This window comes from Cololabis saira, chromosome 16 (genome assembly GCF_033807715.1).
Source record: "Cololabis saira isolate AMF1-May2022 chromosome 16, fColSai1.1, whole genome shotgun sequence".
Lineage (NCBI taxonomy): Eukaryota > Metazoa > Chordata > Actinopteri > Beloniformes > Belonidae > Cololabis > Cololabis saira.
In genome coordinates, this window is record NC_084602.1 from 13,407,315 (window position 1) to 13,425,566 (window position 18,252).

The window sequence follows — 18,252 nt, forward strand, 5'->3', positions numbered from 1 at the left end:
CTTTGGAAACCCATACTACTATATTCTGACTTAACTAATGGTATTTAGATTTAGATTTTAGCCAATATCTGTAAACAAATTTAAACAGCTACTATTACAATAAGCTACAATAATTACATTTTAAGTTTCTGTCCATTGGTTTGCAGATGCAGCGTTATTATGAGCGCTACCTGCGTGCTGAGAGCTTCAGGAAAGCTCTGGTGTATCAGAAGCGTTACCTCTTGCTGGTGTTGGGAGGTTTCCAGGATTGTGAGAAGGCAACTCTGTGCCTTATTGCTCGTATGGGAGCTCGACCGTCACCCCCCCTCTCCGTCCAGCACAGACCTCTGGGCCGGTTTAGGGCTGCGGTTCGAGTTGTCATAGCAATCTCAAGGTAGAACATATACTAGAATATAATTATATTCCACCCAAGCCTGATGCACAAGTAAAAATAATGCTCAACTTTTTTGTATTTAAAGAATGAAGTTCTTAACCAGAAAATGGCAAAAAGCAGTCAGAAGATTATCAACGTCCGGCACTGTCATTGGGCACCCTTCAGGTCAGTTCTGCATACACTCTTTACATAAATCATTGGACTGACTGTTTTTATATGGGAGTTTTTATTTCTATATTTGTGATAGGGCCAAAAGTTGACGTTTTAAAGCAGCAGCAGCCCAGATCAAAATCTGAATCGACACTGATCAGAAATGGCAGCGCCGTCCAGAGAGAAACTGTATCAACTCTCATTCCTCCCACCAAATCACCTTTCCGGTTGCACAACAGGTTTGGGCTACTTTTTCAGATTTTCTGGGTGTGTTTGTGCGACAGATCTGTAAATATTTCAATGGAACTTTAGCTTTTGTTCATCATCTTCTTACCTCTTCAGGTCGTATTCTAGTACTACCTTGGGCTCGGTGCATTCAGGGGGAGTAGCTCAGGATCCCGAACGATCTCTGACAGAATATATCCATCATCTAGAGAAAGTCCAGCAGCGGTTGATGGGAGCCAGGCAAGGTGAGTGGTTACTTAACATACTTGGAGACAAAATTCTGGGAGCACTTAGGATCTATTTACTGAGTTTTATTATTTTATTGTATTTTAATTTTCACATTTTGTAAACAAAGGGTGTTGGTGTTGACACAAAATTCACTGGTCACGGGATTGGCTCTCTGTCAGTTTTATTCATTTCATACAGCTGATTGGCAGATTGAGCAATGCAAGGCCCAGTCAGAAATAATAACAGACAATGTATATAAATATTTTATGGCAATATTTGGCACAGATTACTGAGGTCTTAACTTTTCCATGCAACCCCTATATGGTATGAAATATACAATCTCTTGCAAGTGTTTCTTTAAGGAGCATTGTTTAAAGATCTTAAGTTCCCACAAATTCTGTGAAAGGGAAATCTACTGCCCCCTTTTTTATTTAAGCTTAATAAATATGAATTGATGACATCACATGTAATGTTAACAGGTGAATTCTCTTGGCATATGTGTGGAAGCTCACAGCCAACAGTTAAATATTTGAGATGCAAAGACGCTCCTTCACAGTAGTAGGTTTTAGATTAATCAACCTGTAAACAAGCACTGCGGTACATCTTCGTTTACCAATATAGCTCTTTGTGCAGGAATAGTATGAAATTCGCTTGGAGAGGTGTTGAGGTTCATGAAATATTTCTGTTTCCCTGTCCCAGGGACATGCATACCGCTATATTCCTAATATTCCAGCTGTGTCCTTGTCATTAATAAACCATTACAAACACCACACAGAACATCCCTCAGATTGAACAGTCCCAGGACTACCTGAGGGACACACGCACCACACACAGAGGACTGTACGGGATCTCTTGTGACAGTGCACCCCTTCAGTCGTCACAGTAACTCACTGGAGCTATTGAGCCACAGGGGGAACATGTCAACTTAAATTCCCCCTAATTTAAGTTTATTTATTTTTATTTGGCAGTAGCCATTCCCTGTGGCACTCAAGGGATTGAATGGTATAAATGTTGTCCTCGTTGGTTTTGCTCCTGCTCTACATCCTTGATTTCTTCTCGTCAACTTTAATGAATTCCAGCTCTTATTTCAGGCATTAGCTGGATTTCAAAATCTCAAATATATAATTGACTTTCTCGCTTGCATGGTTGTTAATCATAACAAATGTGAAAGTCCTAAAATCACCATTGTTTAATATTGTTGCAATAATAAGTGATGCTAAAAAAATATTGATTTGATAGAGTATGGCCAGAACCACTGCAACAGGCTGCCATAGGTGTGGTGCATTCTGCCTTTTTTTTTTTTCCCCTCCCACTTAATTTATTATAATTTGAATAAAGGCAAGTGATGTCACTCTGGGAAATGTTGGAAGCCACTGGGTTTTTCTGGTATTTATGCAGACATCAGACTACACAGTCCAGGCAAAAAGTAAAAAGCTGCACAATCATAGCCCATGGAACTATTTAACTTCCACTGCCTCTGAATGACTGTTGTCATGGGCGATTTACAGCAAATTAACCACAAAAGTGTGCAACACCGCCCTCTCTCCACTGTATCACTTTGTAATTGGCTGGGTAAAGGATCACTTTCACAACTAGGTGATTGTGAGTAGTTCCAAGTTCACCTGCATAAGAATATGCATATGAATTTATTCTCTGATGGAGCTCAGTTACAGGGACCCAAAGTGATGTGTAGTCTGATATCACACCTGCATTCATACATTCACAACTCCTCGTCCAGTCTTTTTCTTCAAATTGCTTTCAATTGCTCTATAAACTCCAACAAATGTATTTTTAGTTGTGAGTGATATGGAGTCCTCACACTTCCTTGGACATGAATAGAAAACATGTTCCCAAAATCTACCAAATCTGTCTGCTCTATCATCTTCCAACCCAGTAAGCAAGATTCACTTAGCCCCGCCCCCTAAAGAGGAAAGGAGGATACAGTCAGCCTGTTCCCCTGATATGATTGGTTACCGGCAGCGCTGGCTGCAGGACAATAGGACATGGCTGTACCTGAGCTGCTTGTCGCCCATTTACCTGAATGGTCCAGGTGAGTGTGAGTGTAACATGCTCACTCCACCAAACAAAGCAGCGCAGTGCACCTCTTAAAAATGTGACGCGTTAGATGCCAATGTGCAGAACAGTAGGTGGTAACACTCCGGTCTTGAACGCACATGTCCTGCAGGTTTGTGATCTACCTTTTGTTTTTTCCCCTCTTGTCAGTTTGAGACTTTGTCTTTTGTTATAATGCTTTGAGAAAACTCCAAAAATAAAACTTGACCAGGCTTTGACATTACATAATTCACATGCTCTACTATCAGAATAATGAGCCCAAGTCGTATACTTGATTACCATTACTTTAATTACCATTGGAAGATAGTTTTTTTTTTTCATGTCAGTAACACATTATGGATGGATAACTAGATCACTGTACTCGTGTTAATAATAGCTGTATTTGTAGATTGAATGCCAGAGGTTGCCCATATAAGAGTGAAGGGAACTGACAGTTTATCTTGTTTATCATAGCATAAAGACAGCTTTAATTTTTTCGACATCCCTTCAAAGGTACAGAATGTTGATGGATTAATTTTGAAGGTGTAAGACCTTTGCCATTCAAGACCAGAGTGATGCAACCTTGATAAGACTATTAATCCTTTCTCTTGGCACATTTGCAATTTAGTTTTTTAATGTTTTCCATATTGAATGTTTTACTTTGGTTATTTGTCTGTGTGTGTTGGAGGATCCCCTTATATGTTTTTGGGGAATAGTTGAATTTTAAGTGATTTTTATTTATTTATTTATTTTTTTTAATAATACATCTCGCTTTCTTTTTCCCTCTGTGTGAACTTAGGTTCTCCTGTTTTCCAGCCTGAGCCAAAATAATCCGACCACTGAGACCGACGTTTGCCTGTCTGAGTGTTTATACCAGACTTCCTCATGCCTTACTCTGAAAATGTATCACTCTTGTTGTTTTTGAATATGAGTTTTCATTTTTTGTTTTAATCACATGTACATAAACTGTATGTTAATATTTTCTAATTTAATTTTTGTATTATTCGGTCAGCCAGTATTTTGAAGGTCCGTCTTAAAATGCTGCAAGTACAACTGTTTCTCATGATTTTTTTATTTTTGTTTGTTTTTTCTTTGTTTTCTAATTTTGTGTTTATGTGAATAGAAGTGATGTTCATTTTACAATTGTTTAAATGTGCACATATTTTCTTTTGATACTTGAAATCATAAATCAACATAAGTTGATTGTTTGTTATTAAATAAAGATGAACCATAAGCTATTTTCCTTTCTATAAAGTTATTAGAGATTACAGACTAGAATTACCTGTTTTATCATAAAGTAGATCATTAATTTTGTTGTGGAATTCTTCTGCTCTAGAGGTATTTAGTTTTGTGTTTTATTTTAAAAAAATTGACACATCTGTTTGCTAATCGGGTAGATAAATATAGTTGGGGGTATATGAGGGATTAATATATTTTAAAATCAATGCTTTTCAAATTTACCGACTATAACAAAACTGAGACAATACTGATACATTTTGGTATTTAACTGTCTGCCCTTATTTCACAATAAATTGGTATTCAAACAGGACGGGGTTAACCAATAAAACTTGATTCTGCTAATCATGGCTGTCAAGTGTGGAACCCATTCAAAATTAAATGAACCATTAAATATTCAATGAAATTAATTAAAATGTTAATATATGTAACCGGTGGTGGCTTCATTATTAATCGGTCAAATCAACCATTGTTACACTTATTAATGTCATGACAAATTATTTCATAATTTCACGACACTTGTGTCATAATGGCATTTTATTTTATTTTTTTATTAGTGAGACTTTTTTAATGCCACGTTTATATATTTTGTGACACTTATTTTACATTGCCACTTTTATTTCATGGCTCTTTATAGCTTTTTCTTATGTTGAATAGGAGGGCCGTGGTTTTATAGGTGTGTTTGGCCAGTAGTGAGCTTCAGCTGATGAAAGTCGGAAGAAAACAGAAAAACCGATAAAGAACAAAACGTTGCAAACTTCGCCTGTGGTCACGCCAGCCCTCATCCGTACTAATATGGTGAAAATAGCCGCTCCCAGATTTCATGTGCGCTCCTATTTCAGTCTTTACGACAACGGAATGAACGCGGCTCCAATACAACTTCCGGTTTTCAAAATGACATTTCAAGTCAAAATAACTTTTTAAAACAGAAAAAAAAGGTATATGATGAAGCCTAAACTAAACTATGGCTTACTTTGCATGGCTTTTCTTCTGTGTAGTAGAAGTGTGATCTTATTTATCGTAAAGGCGCTGAACAAAGCCAATGAACATTGGGGTGGTTGTGTTTACATAACCCTGCTGAACGGCCGCGCTGCGCACGCCGGCGACCCGGCGGAGGAGAGCTGCTCTGCAGGGTGAGTGTGGCTGCTCACACCGTTACATGGACACTATAGCAGTTCTCTATAGAGGTCCTGCATGTGTGTGCACACGGTGGACGCTTCTGTTTAGGGCAGGGATACAAAAATATCTGCACCGGGGCCTAACCAGGGCCGGTTCTAAAAAATGATGACAAGGGCTGCATCTCAGATCAGAGGGGGTGCACATGCCTGCACGTTATTCAATACTAAATTATGCATTTTCCCATAATTTCAAGCGGAATGATACTAGCAAAATAAGAATATATAAGTGTATTTCAAATGCTTTATTGCAGCAATATCGCTGCAGAACAAAGAAAATGCTACATTTAGTCTGGGCTACCTCACCCATCAGACAATCTAGCAACAGATGTTTCTTACCCTGAAAATAAAACATGGAAATTCAAACTAATTTTATCTATACAGCTCAAAACCATCACTAAACATGACAGTCATTTCAAGTGGAATGATACCAGTCAAACAATAATATTTAAAGTGTCTTTCAAGTGCATTTTTGCAGCAATATTGCTGCAGAACAAAGAAAATGCTACATTTAGTCTGGGCTACCTCACCCATCAGACAATCTAACAACAGAAAATAAAACATAGAAAAATAAATATAACCATAAATATAAACTTGCTTGCGTGGTTGTGCTTGAACCACTTCCGAATATCCATCGTTACTTTGTGTTAACGGAGCAGCAGAGTGCAGCGTCTTGCTGGTGCACGTAACTGCGCGCTGGACGCAGATGAGTGACGTACACTGGCTGATTTATGGTTCCACGTTGCACCAACGCAGAGCCTACGGCGTAGGATACGCGGGGATGCGAACGTAAGGTGCCCGTCGCCGCGTGCCCTACGCCGTTGATTTAACGCAGAACCATAAATCAGGGTTAACGCGTGCGCATTTGTCAGTTTTCTTTTCGTCTTTTCAACTGAGCATGCAAGCACAAACTGAGGGTGCAATGCATGCTTATGCACCCTCGTAGAACCGGGCCTGGGCCTAACCATACCTGTCAAGTCCCGCGTTTTGGCTGGGGAACTACCGTATTTTACCCCTCTTTCCCACCGTCTTCCCGTATTAGTATTTTTCTCGTACATTTCTCGTTTTATAATATAATTTTTAAACTGCAAACTGAATTGTCACTAGCCTCACGAGAACTGCCACCTGCTGTAGCCTGGGTGGCAGTTCTCGCGCGACAACGGGAGTAAACTCGGAACAACAAATCAGAGATGGGTGGATGTAATGAGAGAGGAGACATTTCTGCACACAAAGCAAAGACTTCGTTTAAATATATCTAAATATTCGAAACCAAATTTACTTTCCTAAAGAAGAGCAGGATGATGCTCAGTAGTTACGCTTTGTGAAAGTTATTTCAGCTGGAGGCACAGAAACATGCGTCCGTGTCATCATAGGCCGTCAGGTCACCCACCTTTTCGTTTCATCTCGCTCCCACCTCTGGCGTGTACATTCTTTTCACTTTAAAAAAAAGGCTTACAGCTTAAGAAAACTCAAATATCCTATCTAAAAAAATTTGAATATTCTGCGAATCTTAATCTTAAACTGTAAACCATAATCAGCAATATTAAAATAATAAAAGGCTTGCAATATTTCAGTTGATTTGTAATGAATTCAGAATGTATGACATTTTTGTTTTTTTAATTGCATTACAGAAAATAAAGAACTTTATCACAATATTCTAATTTTCTGAGATAGTCCTGTAGGTGTAGTTAAGTAGATCAAATCCATTTCACTGACAGGGCCATGATTGTTATTAATTTAATTTCAATCAAGATATGCTGAAATAGCCCCAAATAAATATACTTTACATGTGTTGTATATAATGGTTTCATATTAACTTGAGGTTAGGTATATTACTTATCATGATCGTGACATTAAGGGGATAGTGTTGCATAGAGATGTCTAAGGAGAAAGATACACACAATGATAAAAACGAAATCACTTTATGGGCACTTTTTATTATTTCACTTTAGTTTATAATTCATCTTCATTGTGGCATCATATAACACTGTTTTTATTCATTTTTGTGCACTTTTCGTCTCATTGTATTTTTCTACATATTTGGGAAGACAAGGTGCATCCACATTGGATTACGTCAGGTTTGTTTACATCATGGGCCGCTGCTATTGGTCCAGCGCGATCACGTGACGCAGCCGCAGCGCTCCAGCTAATAAAAAAACAACCTGCTCCGTGTTACGTCATCACGCAGTAAACGTGTGACGTCACTGCGTCATGACGCTGGTCCCTCAGCGTTGTGATGCTAACGCTAAGCTAAGCTACAGCACCGCTGTGTCGTAGATCGGACTCACGCATCGCGTCCATCAACTAACAGCCGTGGCTCGCGTGGAAGCCCTAACTACACTAGTTTCCTATTTGTCTGTGATGTATGGATGGATAGCTGACGGAATATCGTCGTTGTTCGAGCCCGTCTCGGGGCCGGAGCCCCCCGCGGTGAGCCAGCTCGCTGGAGCCGGGCTGGAGGCGGCAGCGCCGGGGCGGGAGAGCAGCAGCAGAGCGGCCAAGAGGAGCTACCACAGGTCTGGAGACACCAGCCCACTAACACACACATCTCTGGTGGTAACATACCTGCTCTCTGCTGGTCAGGTCTGGCTCAGGAAACATTCAAATATCATTATCAACGGTGGGCCAGAAATAACTTATCTATGTCACACTTCTGATGTTATACCTTTAGTTACACTCATTCAGGTTGGATGCAAGTCACCTAGTGTTTTCACCATAGTAGTTTGACTATTTTGACTCAAGGTAAAATAGATGTAGCACTTTGAGACACACGTGTCTCAATGTGTATTCTACAGGACTTGAATACATCTTCTTGGAATAAACTTAACTATTCTGTGATAATTTTGAGCTGTGGGAGGTTCTTACAGAAGGGTTAGATGCCATTGTCGTGCCAAAAAGTGATTGCCTGCCAGAATCTGATTTCTCCCCTGAAAATGGGTCTTTTTACCTGCCAAAAATTGATTGAAGGCCAAATAGAGTTAATGAAAGGTTGTTTCTGCCTAATTATGATTTGATCTCATTCTTGAGCTTCATAATATAAACACTAGAGCTCACAGGATTGCTTTTAACTCTTTTAAAGGACCATTACAACACAAAATAGGCATTTTCACCTGCCAAAAATTGATTGAAGAGGCCAAATACAGTTAATGAAAAATTGTATGTATTAAGTATGACTTGATCTTATTCTTGAGCTTCATAATCTGAAAATCTGACGTTTTAGCGATGTCGTTCAACGGGCTGCTGTGGGCGCTCCTGCGGCCAGAAATCAGAAGAAATCTGATTCTGGCAGGCAATCACTTTTTGGCACAACACCATTCAGTTATTTGTACTTTAATAGATGGTGAAAAATGTCTAGCCTTGATATTATGCTGTAGGAGTTTGGGAACAAAAGAGCAGAGGAACGCTTTTTGTCGACGAAGAAAAAACTTGTGTTGTTTATACCAGTCTCGAACCAACGGTAACAGAACACTAACTGAAAACTCATCGTCATCATTAATAACGGCTAGATTCTTGTGAATTCTAACCTACTGAAACTAAACGGTGTCCTGCTCGTCAGTGGCCACTACAATGCCATCTATTTTTATATTGTTTAGGGTTTACTAAATAATGGAAATCATTACACTGTAGTGGCCACTCTCATATTCTTCAGCTCTTTTCACAAGAATCTGTACCTAAAATGATTTGGTCATTTAACAATAATTAATTTTGTAGCTGACTGTAAGATGCATAATCTAAGAGGTGAAAAAAAACGCAATTCTTCTGTTACAGTGTCTATTTTGCAGATGGCTTTTGCCAGAGTGACCAGGTAGAAGTAAAAAGACGTAGACGAGGTATGTTCGGAAATAACATATTTTTCGGTTTATTCCACACAAAAAAATGTCTTCACATAAAATTCAGATATTGTTAACTAGTACTCTGTCTTTCAGATGTAGTAATCAGCTTTGCTAAGAAGATTGTAGCTGGGGTAGCTGGTCTACTCGGGCTGCAGAAACCAGAAAAGTTGGAGAATCCAAACCAGAATGAAGAGTCGCAGGTGAGTGCCTTTCTGTTCTATTCAGATACATAAATTCACATTTTGTTCATATTCATTGTGATCCAACCACAAGTTCTAAACTTGTGTGGTACATGAAATGTCTAAGGCTGCGTCCGAAATTGCATACTTCCACCCTAATGAGTCTGTAAAAACAGTATGTGAGATTTTTTAGGGCGTCCGAAACATTGGTACGTACTCAATAGTTTGCTCTATCCATACTCATGCCAGAGAAATTTCTTAGTGTGGATTGATGGACACTAGCTAAGCAGAAACTTCCCACAATGCAATGCAGCGGTGTTTGGTTGCTAAGTGATACGTATATGTCATAAGTATAATAATATTATTATATAATATTAATATTATAATATTCGTATATAATGTCATCTTGTTTTGGCCAGTATAAACGGGAAAGAGCGCTGCTGCTGCTGCTGCTGTGACATGTCACTTCCTCCCAACGGCAGGAAGTGACGTGTGCGCTCTGAATAGTACGTCTGAATTAATGCACACTATTGACATTTACTCAAAAGTCTGCCGAACTTAAGTACACCTTTTAGTATGGCATTTCGGACGCACCGTAAGACATTTTGTTGTCAAGATGATATTTGAATATATAGTATGCCTGATCAAACAATAAAAACATCAATGGAATTGTTTCTGTTACTTAGAAAACAGTGTCTGAGAGAAGAACGTTTTGAATTAAATCTTGTCCTTCAAAACAGCATCAGTTACATTTGCACGCTTTTTTATTTTCTTTTAAAGAACTTGGTTAAGTTGTTTCATCTAAGAAAGTTAACTGCAGACTTTTCATGGATGTGAGCTGCCCAATATCCTTTAGTATCTACATGTAATCTAAGACAGACCAGAGGTTGTTGAGATCAGATCTCTTTGAGACTCTTGTCACTCCTAAGGGTCTTTCTTTTTTACGCTTACAATAGGTCCCGATGACATTGGCTGTATATTTGGGGTTGTTCTGATGCAGAATAAATTTAGGGCCATCAGATGTCTCCCTGATGGTATTGCAAGATGGAGAAATCTGCCTGTGTTTCTCAACATTTGCATAAAAGTTGCCCCAAACTTACAAAAAATATCTTTCTGCCTCTGCCAGATATTTCAAATTTTGACTCATCGGTTCAGAGCATCTGTGCCAGTTCCTACACCTTGTTCCCTATGTTTACGCGCATAATTTTCTCGCCTGACCTCGTTTCCCTTTTGGTTGAGGTGGTCTCAAGTAGGAGAGAGTACTTTTAATTCACTGGTGTCATTTGTTTTGAGCTGATGTTACTGATGAACATTTCAGATTTTAACAAAAAAAAAGCATAATGTGTTTTTTATGTGTCCTCTGTGAACTTGTTAGAAGAGTTTGGCAGTTCCTTTCCCAGGTTTAAGCTTCCAACACAGCTGTTTCTGTTTTAGTTAACAAGTGTTTCACATATGAAGTTATTGATCATTTGCTCCTGTTTGGTTAATCATACTCCTTACCATGATCCTACAAAATCCTTTTGTATGTGGGTGTGTTTGTGTGCGAATGTTTGTTCCTGCAAAAACACTTTTTAAAAATATAACCAGAACAAATGCATTGACATTTTTCATAATGTGTTTGTTTATATCTTATATATTTTATGTTTCTTTGCATGTTTTTCTTGTTGAGATGATATAACGAGTGCATTTCCCCGTAGTGGGACAATAAAAGCTTCTGAATCAGGTTAATGCTGTTTTGAAGGAAAAGTGTGGTCTGTAATGTTGATTTTAAAATAAAAAAAATGTATTTTTGCTTACTTTGCATTTTTATTAAATTGTATTTTATCTTTTTGAAAATATTCTTGCTTTACACATTTTCTTCACACCTTTTTAAGACTTTTGCATGATGCTACAGCTCAATGTATTTATTGCTAACAGTCAGCATGATATACCGGTACACAATATTATGTGCTTTAAGTGTCTTTTAAATGTCCATTATATTTAGCTTCTTAAAACTTTGATTATGTTGCATGTCCTCACTTGATCCAGCCTGTCACTTTAATGGGCATAGATGAACTCCATACATCATGGCCGAACAGTGCTGAGTGCAGAATGGGTAAGTGAGAACTGATACTGTCGAAGAACAGACCTCAGTATTGACTATAATTAATTACAAATATATTGTTGTTTGTTGACAGATAAAGCAGTAGGCGGGCTGAATGAAAGAGGGGGGGCGAATCTCTTTCAGGGTTCATTGCCACCTTTAGTGAGGAAGTACAGGTACTTAAATCTAACTTAATTCTTATTTGCAGAGCTGATGCATGAACCAGTAGATAAACATATTATTGGCACTCCATTGCTCATGCCCCTTTTCCCTTTTTGAACCCAGCGGTCCAGCCCTCCCTGCAGGGCTGCCAGACAGGGGGAAGGACCGAGAGAGGAGAGGCTCCCTGCAGCTGCTGCCGTCAAGGCCTGCTCTCAGAGCAGCAACTTCTAATCCGGATACAATGTGCAACGGCATTGGACACAACCGCTTCTTCAAGCCCAGTCTTACTGTTGAAGAGGTAAACTTGGACGGATGGTGGGATTCATCTAGAAATCGTAAAATACTCTGTTTTTAACTTCTTTAAAATTACATTTTTGAGGCATTTATTTTATCTGATGCCCCCTCTTTGCACACACATTGTAGCTGTAACCCAATTACTACATGTCAAAATAAATCAAAGCGCCTTCTATTTCTTCCTATAAACTTGTAAAAGCACTTCTTGAGTTTTAACAGGATGCATTTCTTTGGTTTCTGTCAACAGACCATAAAGCAGACTAATAAAGAGCATTACAGGCGCTTACTGGAGATGGTGACAGAGAAATACAGCAAAAGCCAGCCCTTGCCTTTCAATCAAACAAAACCACAAGAGTGAGTAGCACTTTTTATTTATGTGAAGCTTAAAGGGGACCTATTATGAAAAACAGATTTTCTCTTGCTTTAACATATATAAAGTGGTCTCCCCTCAGCCTGCCAACTCAGAGAAGGAGGAAAGCAACCAAATTCTACAGTGTCTGTACAGCCGCCTGGATGAGCCGTCCAGTGTGATGTGACTTCTACGAGCCGTTCAGATTCTGCTCCCTTTTGTTACGTAACGAAAATGCGATTTACAGAGGTTGGCCTCCGATGTGTGAAACCACGCCCACAACTAACTCTGCCGAGAGTTGAATTTCTAATTTATTTAGCAAAAAAAAATCAAAAGATTGTTTTTAAGACATTCAAAGCCTGTTTAAAATAGGTATTAGATGCCATAATAGGTCTCCTTTAAACATGTCATTAAGATATATATTGTAGCACCGTGTGGACATGCCCACATGACCTGATCAGTATTGCATTATGTTGGTCTTTCATTCCCAGTGAGTTGCTGTCACAGGTTGATCACAAAAGGGCTGCTTCTGGAAAAACCTTTGAATCAGTCTCCAGAAAAATGGGATGCACAGGTGAGACACCTCTATGGATGATTTGATGTGTCTATATTGCCAAAAATAATTAGTCATCAGTGTAATTATTTTCCTCTTGATTATCCTGCTAATTATTTAACAATTGAAAATTATATATTTTTAATTGATTTTAACAATAATTTTTAATTAGTGGTCTCTTAGTAATTAGAACTGTTGTCTCACAGCAAGAATGTTTGTGTGGAGTTTGCATGTTCTCCTTTTGCTTGCGTGGGTTTTCTCTCTGTACTCCGGCTTCCTCCCACAGTCCAAAAATCCTGTATTGGATTAAAAAGGTGTTAGACAGAGAATGGACGGATGTTTTTTTATATAAAAAAACAAGCATCAGACATGCACTCCATTTATGATTTCCCAAGGTTGAGTCTTCAGTTTGACAAGTGGAAAAATATTTTTTATTTTTAGTTTATATATTTGCATAGAATCTCTGTTATCATTGATCTTTTAATGGTAAACTTGGGTTTCCAAATTTTTCCTAATGTATTTGCTCCCTTTACTAGAATGACTCCCACTTGTTTTCAGTATATTTCAAATGATGCTATTGTCTGTTTTACAGCTGCACCACATTTATTAACCTACAGAAATGCATCTGCAACTAAGGACAGGTTGGTTTTCAATTACATTTACCACTCATCGTTTATGATTTATAAATTAAGCTTTTAGTAACTTCTGCTTGATGAATCTTTAGGTGGAGCAGCTTGACCTTTAGTAAGTCATACATAGGAGACCTTGACACGACACAGCCTGTTCGATGTACAAAGGTAATTACTGCTTTCTTTGTGTTCTGACATGTCAAAGCAGGAATCAGATAATTAATTAAGATGCAATTGTGTGAGGATTTTTAACCTTTTTTTTTGTTGCAGAGACGGGCAGTAGAGTTGGATCTTTCTGCAGAGGTAGCTAGCCGGCTCAGCTTAGTGGACAGGGATACTCCTGCTGTCCCCCGTTATGACACTCTGTCTGGATACACTACACACACACGGCACAGTGACGAGGACATACCCAGGTTCACCAAGGTGAGATTGAATGTTACAGTGTAATGGAAACCTATGATGTTGAGAAAAGCCATGCAGACAGTTTATATCACTTCACAGGAAATGGCAGAAGATGTCAGTAGAGCTCTGGCTCAGAGTGACCCCAACCTTGTTTTAAGTTCAGCCTTCAAACTTCGCATCACGCACCGAGACCTGGTCACACTACAGGAGGGCAGCTGGCTGAACGACGAGGTGAGCCCAAATGTTACCACGACCAGAATGGAACGGTTCTAATGTGTTTCTCAAATTATGTATTTTCAAATTGGCATTAGAGAATCTGTTTTATCAGAGTTGCACAAGGAGCATATATGTTGCATGTGCTACGAATGACCATGATGTTATTGCACCCGTGTGAAGAGCGATACTGCCATGTGCTGCGTATCAGAAGGTTGCATATGCTGATGCTTCATGACACATAGCTAAAGTATGTGGTGTTTGTAGTCCATCATTTGATTTCATACCTGTCTGGGGTCAACAACTATTGGCACAATTACTCTGCTATCATAGAAATGTTCATAATGATTTGGAAGTGTGGTTAAGGAAAGTCAGTGGGATGTGGGGAATATGGATACAGTGTTCATGGTTTTCTATATAGTTAAGATCCTTTACTCACTTGATTTTACGTTCATACTTTTTTTATGAGAAAAATCTTCAGAGATGAAGAGAATGGACAGAGTTCTTTCGTGATGTTTTTTTTTTATTGTACATTAAGTAATTCAAAGGTAATGAAGCCACTGGCCATTCATAAAAGCAATGCAGTTTGCATTATTCCAGCTTTTGTAAGCTGAAGTAAACAGTGTTTTGACTGTTGTCGTGACCCATTGCATCATGGTATAATATTAGACTGGTCAGTTGCATTCTCACAATCTCCACACATCATTCATCACCTCTTCCCTTTCCCCCCACTAGTGTCTAACATCAGTGCTACAACAGGTCAGTGGGCGGGAAAGAAAACAAACCATGCCCTGTTGATAGAGGCCTGAGCAGGATTGTTTGAGAAATTGCTCTAACTATGATATTTATGTGCTATTTAGTTTTGTCGGCTAATGTAATCACAAGAAAATATTTCTTATATCATATTTTGTGTTATGCCTTTTTTTTTTCCCCTACCAAGGTAATAAACTTCTACCTTTCTCTGATCATGGAGCGGAGCTCTGGAGAAGCGGGACAATTAAAGGTCTACACCTTCAGCACATTCTTTTTACCGAAGTTGCAAGGTGGAGGACATGCTGCCGTGAAACGCTGGACCAAGGCTGTTGACCTCTTCCTCTTCGACATTATTCTTGTACCCCTGCATCTCGGTGTCCACTGGGCCATGGCTGTGAGTCCGATTCATTACATGGGAGACACAGTTTTACCATTTGTTTCTATAATTCTTAATAAAGTGCTTTTAAAAGAGGTTAGCAACTCAAAAAGAAAGGGTTAAGTATGAAAATTGGCATAGCTGCCTTGCAGGTTTGGATCACGTATTTCTCTTTGTTTTTAGGTCATAGATTTGAAATCAAAGACGGTAAAATCATACGACTCAGTGGGCCACAGACATGACGACATTTGCAGTCTCTTACTGTGAGTCCACGTTTTTCTCTTAAGCTCCAGAATGGCCATCTCCAATATTTTTGTTCATTTATTGCTGCATACTTTTAACGGTCCCACTGTGCTCCTTTTTTCAGACTTTATCTCAAAGAGGAACACAAAGTGAAAAAAGGCAGAGAGCTTGATGGTAGCAGGTGGACTGTTGGAAGCTTGAAGTCTAACGTAAGTTAAAATAATGCATAACTTAACGAGTTAAACACTTTGAATCGAGCTTTTCATCGTTCACTGTTACGTTAATGACTTTATGCCAACAGGACGTACCCCAGCAGAAGAATTGGAGTGACTGCGGTGTTTTTGCCTGTAAATACGCTGATTATATTGCAAAAGGAAAGTCTCTCACCTTTAAACAGGTATTCACATGTGGTATTTATTTATTTTAAAGCACCCTGTGGAGTTCTTTTGTAAAAGCAGAACTGTTGCTGTAACAGTCTATCATGTTCTAGCATGTCATTACTTTTGATCAATGAAAAGTAAGAAATAATTTGCAAAGAGGTGCAACATGTCACGTTGTGGCACTTTTTAATCATGTTTTGAAATTATGTTTACTGAAAATAACATCTTCTCCATTGTTTTTTAGTGCCACATGCCTGTCTTCAGGAAGTTAATGATGTGGGAAATCCTCCACCAGAAGCTGCTATAGAGCGCCAATTATACGGTGACTACATCATCTCACAAGGATTTAATGGGCCAAAGACATGGACTTTACTGGTTGTATTCTAACCCAGATGTCAAGAAATCAAAAACTAGTCTTAAGAATTAGTTCTGTCTCTTCTCTTTTCAGGGACATATTAACTATTAATAATCTCTGAGTTGTAATTGGAGACAATTTTGGAATGTAAAATGTGTTTATGTGTTTGGCACTACAGACTGAATAAAAAAAATGTTTTGATTTAGGATTGTTTATTATCGTTTGATGTTCTGCTTAAAGTGCCTTTACTCTTGTCACACTGAACTCGGCTTGGAGGATGCTTGAAAAAGCAACATGGTTATTTGCAACTCAACATCAGCTTTGAGAAAACTTAACTGAAGTATTTTTGATTTTTGCTAGTCAGTGGTATTTTGTTGCAATTTGGCCGTTTCCTTCACAGGTGATGAGATTGTTTAGGATTTGGTGAGATTTTGTTGATGCTTTTTTTAATTATTATTATTTAAATAAAGACTGAGGTTATTTAAAATATCCCCTGCCCTGACCTTAAATCAGACAAGAAGTGCATGATTGAGTGCTTATTGCAATAACCGGTCATGTTTATTGTGCAATTATTTATGACTGCGTGTGTGTCTGTGAAAAGTTTTTCTTTTGTGAGTGGAGAACAATTTTTTCTTTTCATGTGCACTTTAAGTGCTTTGTAGATCTGTGAATCTTTTCCGTAAGTATACTGCAAAATCTGTTAGAGACTCATTCAAAGATTTGATTTATAGAAAACTTCATAGTGAACTACTGTACACACATGCATGTTTCTGTTATGTTTAAAAAAAAATGTGATTTCGTCCACCTGAAATAAAGTATTTCTTTTTGTAAATGTTATTGTAATTCTTATTGTTCCCTACAATAGAAATAGATGAACTTGCCTGAAATTATACTTTAATCTTCGAAAACAAATTTACCTGAGCACCTCAAGGAATGGATGCAGTGTGTCCCAAACCAAATACAAAAAGAAAAACTACACCAGACTGTTTGTTTTGTAGAATTAAAAATCCTCTTATAAGACCTTTGTCCAATTTTTCTAAGTTTTTAAACCTTTGGTCCAAGATTAAGAAAAAACACAAGTCGAAGTTTTGGCTGATGTTCGTCCCAGTACTGTGAGGGTCTTTATTGCAAAATACAATGCAAGACTTACACAGGAGAGCGATCACGGGTCCGGACGCGGAGGCTCTGAAAATCTCTCTCTCCCCTCCTTATATACCTTGTTTTAGATAAAGTAAGACATTATCTGTACTCTCTATGCACCGATCCATACATATCGCCCGAGATCCCTTTGAAGTCATGTTTTCCAGCACCCTCTTTATCATTTTTAATGAGCTCTGCCACCCTGGGGCCCCTCTCAGACAGCTTTCTATCAGTTACCCTATTCTTCCCGGTTTGCCTTCTACCTCTCCTCAAGGCCAGGGCCTCTCAAGGCCGTTGCTTCCTTGCCTGGTGCAACGGGGCCCCCCTCCTTATCAGTGTATGGCAGGGTGTTTTTCCACTCTCTCTTTCTCGGGTGTTTTTCCATTCTCTCTTCCTCTCCTCATACTGATAATATCTATCAACCATAGGTAAATGTTTTACTTAGTTTAAGTGATTATATAAAATATATGATTATAACAATATTCCATCTTCAACAGTTTCAGCAAGAAGCCCAGAAGCTAGACTCTGGTGGTAAATGGTTGTATTAGCTTGTAGTTGGCCATTTACACTTATATCATGGAAAACAATGCAGAAAAGGACACACATATTTTCAAGTAACACGCACTCCCTTCAAGATGGCATAATTTCCAGGATTATCCATCAATTTTCAAGCATCTTATAACAACGGCATGCCTAAAGAGGCTCCAGGTACTTGAATGGTCTACCTACAATCCTTACCTGAACCCAGAAGATGATGTGTCGATGGAGAAGAAAATACAAAAAGAGTAACATTACCCTGTACATTTGCACTCGGCGAAGCAAATTGAAATTTGTGAGTGGTACGTCTTGATTTCAGATTTTTTATTTTA

General features: G+C 38.6%; 2 protein-coding genes across 4 annotated transcripts in view; both read left to right on the plus strand.

Moving 5' to 3' along the window:
* The window catches only part of pcnt (pericentrin), a 39,988-nt gene extending 35,341 nt beyond the window's left edge, over positions 1-4,647 (plus strand). For all 3 annotated transcript variants that reach the window (XM_061743197.1, XM_061743198.1, XM_061743199.1), the window contains 5 exons: positions 147-373; positions 459-538; positions 621-762; positions 866-993; positions 3,828-4,647. In XM_061743197.1, coding sequence (XP_061599181.1) covers positions 147-373; positions 459-538; positions 621-762; positions 866-993; positions 3,828-3,859 — 609 coding nt within the window. In that variant the 3' untranslated portion in view covers positions 3,860-4,647. The remainder of the gene's footprint in view (positions 1-146; positions 374-458; positions 539-620; positions 763-865; positions 994-3,827) is intronic.
* A 3,006-nt stretch (positions 4,648-7,653) lies between these two features.
* Positions 7,654-16,449, plus strand: senp2 (SUMO specific peptidase 2). Its single transcript, XM_061743754.1, has 17 exons — positions 7,654-7,955; positions 9,208-9,269; positions 9,366-9,472; positions 11,480-11,546; positions 11,629-11,710; positions 11,820-11,994; positions 12,238-12,344; positions 12,831-12,913; positions 13,485-13,533; positions 13,617-13,689; positions 13,792-13,944; positions 14,023-14,154; positions 15,077-15,283; positions 15,449-15,528; positions 15,633-15,717; positions 15,810-15,905; positions 16,133-16,449. The coding sequence occupies exons 1-17, from the start codon at positions 7,801-7,803 to the stop codon at positions 16,193-16,195; spliced, it is 1,776 nt and encodes a 591-aa protein (XP_061599738.1). The 5' UTR covers positions 7,654-7,800; the 3' UTR covers positions 16,196-16,449.
* Positions 16,450-18,252: the final 1,803 nt, after the last annotated feature.